General features: G+C 36.5%; 1 protein-coding gene across 2 annotated transcripts; it reads left to right on the forward strand.

The window, feature by feature from the left end:
* Nucleotides 1–252: 252 nt before the first annotated feature.
* Nucleotides 253–7,466, forward strand: LOC140803303 (uncharacterized). Of its 2 annotated transcripts, none has more exons than XM_073159117.1 (6): nucleotides 253–386; nucleotides 1,113–2,140; nucleotides 3,028–3,237; nucleotides 3,457–4,126; nucleotides 4,208–6,524; nucleotides 6,832–7,466. In XM_073159117.1, the coding sequence occupies exons 2-6, from the start codon at nucleotides 1,219–1,221 to the stop codon at nucleotides 6,859–6,861; spliced, it is 4,149 nt and encodes a 1,382-aa protein (XP_073015218.1). In that variant the 5' UTR covers nucleotides 253–386; nucleotides 1,113–1,218; the 3' UTR covers nucleotides 6,862–7,466. The 2 variants fall into 2 exon arrangements, with proteins under 2 accessions (XP_073015218.1, XP_073015219.1); XM_073159118.1 differs by lacking the exon at nucleotides 253–386 and adding an exon at nucleotides 782–1,009.
* The last annotated feature ends 3,083 nt before the right edge of the window (nucleotides 7,467–10,549 follow it).

Below are 10,549 nucleotides of genomic sequence, written 5' to 3' on the forward strand. Positions count from 1 at the left end.
AAATAATATTTTTAATCACAATATTAAAATTTTTGAAACAATGATTAGATCGAAAATTCTATACATACAAATAGTTGCACGAGTGGATTGCTAGTAATTGGTACATTATTATTAAAATTACAAAGTATAACTTTATATTTTTAATTAGCTTGAATTTTATTAAAGCGAATACTTTTTTTTTTAAATATTTTGACAATTTCTCTAAAAATAAAATTATTATTGCAAAAAGAATTTTATTTTAAGGGAGAAAAATATAATGCATAGAGAAGGAATTCTTCAAGAATAACTGATGCCTACTCAAAGGAATTCCCAAAACAAGCCAGTTACATATTCTAGGGTTTCCGGAACCGTGTAATATGCCAATTGGATTTCGACTTTGCTCTGCGGTAATCTATTCTTGTAACATTCCAAGGTTTTATCTCTTGATTAAATTCAGTGAGCTTTTGCGACTTTATGCTTTTGTTTATTTGTGGACGAAGATGGAAAACTATTTGAATGTATACCCGGAAATGTTGCGGAGCCCGGAAAAATTTCTGTTTGATTATTGTTGTAGGGTTTTATTTGAAATGTTGATTGTCTGGGATTTAGTTTGTGGGAGTGGGAGATTGATAACGAAGTGATAAGCTTGCGTTTGTTTTCTTTGTTTGAGCAATTTGATCGGTTTCCTTTTCACGTGCAGATATTGGGGATTTGAAATATTATCATCATCACAAACCTATTTAAGACCTCGTTTCCTTGTATTGTTTTTTTTATTCTACGTAAAACTTGCATTTGGAGACATTCTCCAGGTTTGTAAATGTACTTTAATCTCTGTGGTAAAGTCAAGGTGATGACTTTTTCCCACTTCAAGATTTATACCTGGACATTGTATAGTCACTAATTCAGTAGTTTCGATGTTGATGATGACTGCTTTTGTATCTTCTATGATTTTGTGGCATGATTAAGATTACTAGTTTGATTTGCTGGTTGAACTAAAGCTTCTTGGAGGAATAACTTGTGGGATTTCAAGGTTTATTTGTGTTGCATTTCTCGACATACTTCATCTGCTCTGAATATGTTAACAACTTTGCATTTCTTAACAATTTGTGATATTCTTTCTGTTTTCGTTCCAGGGAGTTTCTTCAAAGGCATAAGTGAATGGCGTGCATGTCGTTGCTGATATTGAGAGTCCTATAAGCTCTAGTTTGTTGGGATATGGCCTTTGTCTGACCTCTTCAGATGCATAGTCAAGATAAGTTCAATAGTCAGGTTGGGCGGGGTACTTATCTGGCCCCTTATGCATTCCAGCAAAATACGGGTGGTGCGGCTGCTGCCCCTACTCCACTTCCGCCTCTTACTTTCCACCAGCGTCCACTTGGTTCACAAGCACAAATTATTAGACAAGCACATCCGACTTTCCCTCGTGCACCAGGCAGCCTTCCATTCCTAGGTACTCCACCTGGTGCTCCTCATCAAGGTCCAATTGCGCATGTTCTTTCTAATGCAGTGAACTCTGGCCAATCTTATTTAACTCATAATCCACCTCCACCATTGCAAGGAAGTACTGAAATCTCTCATTCCTATCCAGCTTCTGAACCACAACGTTTTCCATGGAGTCAAAGTGCTCCTCAAATTTCTCCAATGGTACCGATTCCTGCGCCTAGGTCTTACCTACTGCCTAACTTGCAAGGGTGTGCAGGCCCACCCCTTCAACCCCCATCTCATCATGCTCCACGGCCCCCTCTGCCGTCTTACTTGTCCACTTCTAGTTCCTCGATAACCAATCCATTAGTGACTTCTACTCGCCCAGGGTCTCAACATTCCTATCTACACTCTATAGGTCCCCTGCCACCTCCATCATTGCCTCAGCCACCACCTCCACCACCATTGCCCCCTTCATCTCCTCCTGGAGTTCCACCCCTTCCCCCATCTTCACCACCTAATCTTTCAAGGAATGATGGAATCCATGACTTGAAGGAGGACTCACCACATGAGATTGATTCAGAATCAAAAGATCATCTTTCTCCATTGAAGCCTGCAAAGAATATAAATGCAAACAATGTCGATGTTATTTTTAATTCAACTGAAATTGTCCCTGTTCCGGAAGCAACATATTCCACTTTTGCACATTCTCCCGCTGATTCTGACATGGATATGGAAGGTTAGCATTGGGTTTTTTCTTTCAATTAATATGATGCTGAGGTGTTGACATCTGAATTGATTACTTCATTTGGATCTGTTTCTTCCGATGTTCCGTTCACCTTGAATCTGTTCCTAAAAAATTCATTTGGTTTCTTACAGTTTTTCAGTTGTACAAGTTATGCTATTGTTATAAATTGTATTTTGGTTTTTTGTTACAATTTCCGATTTACTCCATCTGCACAGTGCACATAGTCCCAAACTCCCACATCCCTGAAGAGCTCTGACTTGACTATTTTTACCTGCAAATTATAGGCTTTATGCCCTTGTTTGTTAAATAAGATATTATGATGTATTATATGTCCTTTTAGATTCTCTAAGTCTGTGATTGCATTGCTGATAGATAATGATTTCCCGATGACTGTAGTCAGTGAATTGGCATAATGTCCTGCTTGAGTCAAATTGGGGCTGCTCTTACTAAACTCATTTTGAATATCAACTATCAACCCTTTCGATGGTGAAACATTCTTTTCCGAATTTTGTCATGTTAGTTTTTTTTGGTGGTTAGAATTCTTTATTTGGCATTCTTATTGCTAATAGCTAACAATGTTATGACTTTTTTTATATTTATCCACGGTTTTTGGTTAAGTTGTATTTCAAGTATAAGCTTTCAGATTTGTCAAGATGACTTATTCATTCAGGCTCTTTTTGATGATTAGTTGTTTAAACTAATTTCATTGTGTTTTGTTAATAAAATAATTATAATTATTTTACCTAAACATGCATAATTTTCTACTGAAGCTGTGCGTGTATTGTTAGTGATTATTTTAACATGGTGAATATTGATGTAAGTTATCAATGGTGTACTTGCTATGACTGCTAATTTTCTGTTTTTCTATGGACATCTAGATGATATAACTCAGCCTGATGTGGAGAAGAGTTTCTTATCTAGAAATCTGAATGAGGAACGCCTTTCATTACCACAAGATTATGTTCACAATGAGCATGTGAAAGTTTCACAGCATCCTGGAGGATGTAGACCGTCTGAGGTTGCTCTAGTTGGACCGTCTGAGGTTGCTCTAGTTGGAAGTTTACTTTATTCTGGATCCTCAGTGTTAGGTATTAAATTGGTTAGCCCGGCCAAACATGATTATGGCATCTTGTCCTTCTAAATATGTAGTTAGCATACATAGGATCTCTTTTTTGTTACCCACAATGTGTAAATTGTTTTTTTCAACCAAACTGAGTGTTGATTGGTAAGAAGATAATTGAGGCTGATGTTAGAAGACAGAAGTTACCAAGTTTAGACACTTTCCACTCATGAGTTTGTGTCTGCAGGCCCTGAAATCCCATCATCTAGCGATCGGCCTGTCACTGGGGATGCAATTTCTGAAATTAATGATTCAGCAAATGGAGTAAATGATATGGATGTCAATGCACAGTTATTATCGCCTTCCCAACATGCAAATATCAGCCAACTTAACCTTCCAGTAGCTTCTGCTGATACTATTGATGGGAAACTCTCCAATCAGCTTATGGGAACTGCAAGTCCTTTTAAACTGTTGCAGGGATATGTTACCGATGATAGTTCTGGAAACGATGTAAAGAGTCCTTGTGGAGATATTAGCCATTCACAATTTGATACTGAAAAGAGGGATGATTTTGTGTCGGAGCTGGAGTCCAATAAACATTTGCCTTCAAAATCCACCGTTGTATCTAATAGAAACCTAGGAAATCAGGGATCTATCAGGGTTGGAACCGATCTTGAAGATGCCGATAGTCAGAAGCCAAATATGAGAGGTAATGATGCTAAATTGAATGTAGATGAGTTTGGAAGATTAGTTAGAGAAGGTGTTAGTGACAGCGACACCAGCAATTCGCCACGATATACTCGGAGACATGAAAGGAGAGGCAGAAAACAGAGTAGAAGTCAAAGCAGAAGTCGTTCTCCACCTGATGGAAGAAGAAATCTATTTAGGAGAAAAGAGAGGCGCCACCAATCTCGCAGGTTTGAGTCAGCTTTCAGTTGATTTTTTCTGTATATGAGTACTTAAAATTATTGCTGATTTTTTTTTCTTTTTTCCATCAGATTGTCTCCTAAGAGACGACGAAGTAGGAGTAGATCGCCTGTTCTAAGGCGTGGCTGTGAGTTTGATAGAGATAAACTGAGACGTGGAAAGGGTCATTTTCCTGAATGCTTTGACTTTCTTCGCGGTAAATGCTATCGTGGAGTCACTTGTCGGTTTGCACACCACGAGTCCGATAAGAGTGAGAGTTTGAGAAATAATAGGGGCCAACAACAGTATCAGGATACACCACCTACTTTAGGAAATCACAACTTGCATGCGGAGAGAATTCCTGAGAAAAAATCAGTCCTCGGGAACGAAGTAGCGAATGATAAAGAGTTGACACTTCTTGAAGAGATGCATGGGGTGAAGGAAGTGAAAAATAAAAAAGAACTGCCAGTTGATTCTTTTGCACACTTCCCTGATAAATTAAATAATGTACAATCTGCATCCCCTTTAGTTGCTGATGTTGAGGCAAGAAATCTTTCAAGTTATTCTTCACCTGACATGGCCTTGGGTAACAAAAATTCTCGAATCCAAGAATCGCCTGCACAAATTTTATGCGAGAACCCTCAACTTGTTGACCAGAGAAGTAAACAGATTGGTGATTCTTTAACTTGTGAATCTTCACCTGTTCAAGCATCAGCAGCCTTGTCAATCTATCTTCCTTCTGATAAACTTGAGCCAGCAGAGGATCCCATTGGGAATCTGTTGCTTGGTGGAAGCCCCAAAACAAAACCCTATTCAATTGATGAGGTCCCAACCCTGTCCAGGAATTTGAATGATTCGTCTCCATCTATTGCTACAAGCCCTTTGCAGCTACCTTTTCCGTTGCCCTCAGTCTCCCAGGTTACTAGTTCCCGCTTTGGTCGAGGAATCCCCCAAAATCATAATTTGGTGTCATCTACGGCACCGTTTCTCTTGAAAAATGAGCAGAATTCTCCGTATCTGGCTCCAGTATCTTACCGACACCCTCATATTCCTGAGCCACCCAACACTTCGTCAAGCTCATTTATTCCACCACCTCCACCAAGTCACACTCACTTGACTTTAAAGATAACAAGTGGGGATCGGAGCATTCTACTGGACCAATATATGCAACAGTCTTTACTGCCTCCAGGAAATGGTTCCTCGTCATATGGATCTACACAGACCGATCCTTCTGAATTACGTACTCAATCTCAAACTTGTCAGTATCAAGCATACCCTTCATCTCGAGACCCTGATCAAATACCCCATAAAGCAGATCATAAGAGACCAAGCACTTCGTATGCGAGCAATCTAATCAGTCAGCAAGTTGAACGCCACATATCGGGAGAAGATTCTGCACATTCAGTACCGGACATGACTTTTTTACATTCTGTTTCTGAATCTGGACCTAAATCATTTCCAATGTATTCACCACCAAGGGGAACAAATCCTTTTCTTGTTGGAAGTCTGCCTTCAAGCAGTAATCCTTCTGGTAGCTTACCATACTCGCGACAGAAATACTATGGCATGAATTCAACGTCGAGGATTGCTCCAGATTTTCTTGAGAGGAATCATCACGACTTTGTGGGACCTAGAATTTCAAATAATTTCAATCCTTGTGCATCCGCTTTTGATCATCCACCAATCACCCGATTTGGTACAAATGCTTTGATCAAGGAAAATGGCAGGTCGTTTAATAATAAACATGATCCTCCGCTTGGTTTGAGCTCTGACCATGTTTATGGGCGCAAGTTTGGAAGTGTGAACTTGCCAAGTATGGATTCCTCATCAACTTCTGCTCAGTTAGCTGAGGGATTTTTGTCGAGGTCAGTTGGTAAGAAATATGATCCCCTATTAGACAGCATAGAGCCAGCTTCGAATTCATTTGGAATAGCTGATCAGCAGAAAAATGGAACCACCGGTGATTCTTATGATATTCATAGATTCAAACAGGAAGAAGGTGCAGTTGTATCAGCCTATTATTCCCATGAAATTGAAGAATTTGGAGAGACAGCAGATGCAGAGGTGGTTGCTGTTGTGAATGGAAGCCCAGGAAATCCACACGTTACAGCTGAAGTGAATGCAGGAAAAAAGAAGAATAATCTAGTTAAGGGATCTGGAAAACATAAGAAGGGAAAGGATTCCAGATCAACAAAACTTTTTAAGGTATCTATTGCTAGTTTTGTGAAGGAGGTTTTAAAACCGTCTTGGCGGCAAGGTAACATGAGCAAGGAGGCATTTAAGACCATTGTCAAGAAAACAGTTGATAAGGTATCTAGTGCTATGAAGAGTCACAAAATACCAAAATCTCAGGAAAAAATTATCCACTACATTGATTCATCACGAGGAAAATTGACCAAGCTTATCATGGTATGCCTTTTTTGGAAACTAAGATTTGATTTTCTAGCTTTAGTTTGTCTGTTTGCTGTTAAGTCTTCAATTTTAATGTTTCCATAATGTCATTGCAAAGCGTCAATGATGTATTGTTCTTTATGTGTCTACTTAAAGAATATACTTGTTATGGAGACTGATTGTATGTTTTCTATGATAATATCATTTATTGTTCGTGATGACACAGATAAATCACACTAACTATCCTTATAGGAAAGTTTCCCCTCTTGTTTAATTAGAGTCATTCAATTTTTAAATGCTCAATTTTTATGGTACTTTCTTGCAGGGGTATGTTGACAAGTATGTCAAGACATAAAACCTGACTTGTGATGGATCCATTGGCGAAGACTGGAAACTGATGGCAGTCTTGCACAAGCCCTCACGTTTGATTTGTGATTTGGAATTGGGTGGTTTAAAACGAATATGGTTTTTGACAGTGCCTTCGAAAGAGATACTTCAGCTTCTAGTGCTAAATTATCCGAGGAAGATGAATAATAGTCAAGCATTTTAGAGCCATACTTCGTACCAGTAATATATCAATGTAAATTTTATAAAAGTTACGAGGTATTTTAACTCGAAAGACTCGAATGTAATGAATTATTTTCTAGGCTGCTTTTTTCCTTGTTGGGTCATACATGATTTTCGTATCATGTATGGTGCTGATGAATATTTTTGGGTATGCAGTTCCGTATGGAGTTCTATTGCATGATTTTATTTTCTCAAATATTGCATGATTTTATTTTCTCATGTATTGCATGATTTTCTTTGCTCAAAATGTTCCCCTTACAATCTACAATTGCCAATAATTTTTCCCTCATGTATCTGGTTTGAAGTATAAAGGTCTGCAAAATTTACATCTAGACATAATTGCACAGCAAAGATTTGGAATCCGTTGCCGAGGATCTCAGGTGATACTTTGTTAAGTAATTTTTGAATAAGGAAATATTCTTGGTGTAGAGGATCTGAAGCAATCATACCTTTTCTATTCCTCTTTAAAATTTAGTTAATTCGTAAATATTACTATTAGGGCTTTAGAATTTCATATACCACAAATTTTATTTCGTGTTTCTTGGTCATGCATGCGATTGTCTCAACTACAAGTACTCCATTTCTTTTTTGAGCTGCTTTCACTTGAAATCTGGTACCATGATTTCTTTGGTTACCTGGCTTCTGCCAGGTATCTGACAAAGACTTTAATGTCAATGCATAGTAGAAAATGTGTCTAATGCTAATTTGTTTATCGAATGTAGAATTTGAATAATTGCCTTTTGAGGGGCTGAAGACTTGCTTCTATCCTTATGTTGGAGGCCACATTTACAAGGATTCCCATGATATTGATTCAGCACCTGAATATGGCTCGATCAGAGGTACATTCATCGTTTTTCTTATGTAGAACCAAGCCTTCAGCGTTAAGTATATCGACTGTTTGTGAATTAAACCGCAGTTTCATCACAATGGCTTGTTAATTTTCTCATGGTTTCAGATGCTTTATTTCTTAGCTTGTTCACTTGTTTCCATCTTTTCCAGATTTTATTAAAGTAAAAAAACATTGAGATTTCTTGGTGTAATAAAATGGCTCTTTTGTTGGTTGATCATATGATAGTGAATTTGTGCTTCACAGCCTCACAGGACCTCTTTATGCCATAAATTTGTTGTTTTTATGATATGGATATAATATTTAATAATATTGTTTCGTTATTGGCATTTTAGAACAAATTGATGGTTCAAATCTTTCAACATGGTTTAGTTTGGGCATCGGGGATGGTGGATATGTATATTTCACTGGATGTGTATATTTTACATGAGCCCGAATCACTGGTTCCATAACTAATGGCTGGCTATCATATCCGTTGTTTTCTTTCCGCAACATTTTATTTCTCTGCGTGTGTTTGGAGGATGTTTTATTTTTAGAAAAGATGTAGTAGAGAGAGGATGTACTATCTTACAAAGATTTTTTTTTGGTTTCACGTCCCATCCCTGTATTTGATGAATTTGACACTTGCCTTCCATGTAATTTATAAATATTGATCTTGATAAGGGAGGTAAGTCTCAATTGCAATAAATAGGGGATTTGAATGCAAAAATCCCTATTGGAACTTACAATTTCAAATTGTTTAGAATTGCTGTTAGTTGTTACAGATTATCTGATACAGTATTATATCGATCGTGATCAACGAGTGAGTTATTTTTAACATTTGCATATATTTGGATGTTCTGGTGTTGCACCCTTACCAAAATAAGATCAGAGACATCCCTTGTTAGCGGAGACATCCCGGAGTAAGGCAGAGAGTTGCAGAGTGTCCAGCAAAAAATTTAAAGTGGTCTCAATTGCTTCGCAAGTTCTCTGAGTCCAAACTGAGTAGTTCTATGCTTGGTGAGAAGGATAAACTCAAACACTTGGATGATGTCTTGGCTGTGGAATCTGATGGTTTCAGAAATAAGCCATATATTGGACGTTCATAAGATATTCCCAAGAGATTTGGGATCCCGTCAAGGTTACCTATTTCGAGGTTCGTAACGCCCATGAAACAAGGAAATTGGTCAATTGCTGGATATGTCAAATATAGTGCAAACTTTATCGCTATGATGGATCACAATACATATATGAAGTGCATTGATGCTACAACCATTCTCAAGAGGTTCGTTGAAAACCAAATTAAATATGCTGACTTTATTGCTGTATTAAACTATGACTCTTGTGTAGCCCAACTCTGGTGTGATTAGAATCACTGCCAAGTTTTTGATTGATGCAAAATAGGTGTATAGTTTAGCAACATAAGAAATGAAATCATCAGAGGGTCATCGAGGGGGCTGATCTGATACACTCATCGTTGGTGGAATTAGCAGTAGAAAATTTTCTGAGTCATATGCAGGGGTCTCTCCTGCTCGTAGTTATTTGTTAGTAAAAATTGTTCAGATATTATTTATTGACTAGTTGAATATTGTCTTGTTCTTGCATAAAATCATCCTTTCATCTTCTTTAAAGTTGTCGAACATGCAATAAAAAGAAAGAAAAAAAATTGACTCTGGAACTTTATCAATTCTTGAAGACAATTAGGTTATATGAATATTTATTTCTTGATGGTTCTATTCAAAGTTGGCCGGTGGAAAGGTTTGTTTCCGAGTGTGAAATTTAAAAAGAATGAACGTGGTGATTAAAATAAATATAGACTTTAAAAATAAAATAAATAAATACACAAGGAGATTAAATTAAATACACAAATAAGAAAATAAATAAAATTCAAGGGCCTTTGGACTAACCAATTTAAGCCCATTAAATCACATGAAATAAAATCTCGAGCCATTAAATTAAATAATTAATTAATTCAAGGGTCATTTGACAGATTAATTTGAGACCATTAAATGAAATAAAAATTTCGACAATCAAATCACATGGAATGAACATTCTAGATTTCAAGTTGATTAAATTAAATGCACAAGAAGATTAAATTAAATACACAAGGAATTTAATGTAAATTCACAAGTGATAATTATCTATAATATATAATTCTGAAAAAAATGGGTAAACTAAATTTATATATATAAGAGGTTAAAATTTAATAAAAGCTAATTAAAATATTAAGGGGGGTGTATTCAACATGGGAAATTTATTGACTTTTAATGACTTTTGTAGATTTTAAAAATCTAGGGGTATTCAATCAAGACTTTCGCATACTCTATAGAAGTCTCGTGGTATTTAAAATAGACTTTCATGTAGTTTTAAAAAGTCAAGTGGTATTCAACATTGACTTTTATAAACTCTATAAAAGTCTACAGTTATTCAAATTTTCCATGGACTTTTAATAACTCCATGGAATTCATTGACATACAAACATTAAAGCCTAAGGTACAACTACAAATTGTAAAAAATTGTATTTGGTTCACCCCAAAAATTTGAATGGACAATAATAAATAATATTATTTTTACATTTATATAGTCAATTTAAAAATAAGATTACATGTTAATCAATTGATGTATTTTAAAAAATTTACAAACATGCATA

The sequence above is a fragment of the Primulina eburnea genome, chromosome 10, assembly GCF_022965805.1.
Source record: "Primulina eburnea isolate SZY01 chromosome 10, ASM2296580v1, whole genome shotgun sequence".
NCBI lineage: Eukaryota > Viridiplantae > Streptophyta > Magnoliopsida > Lamiales > Gesneriaceae > Primulina > Primulina eburnea.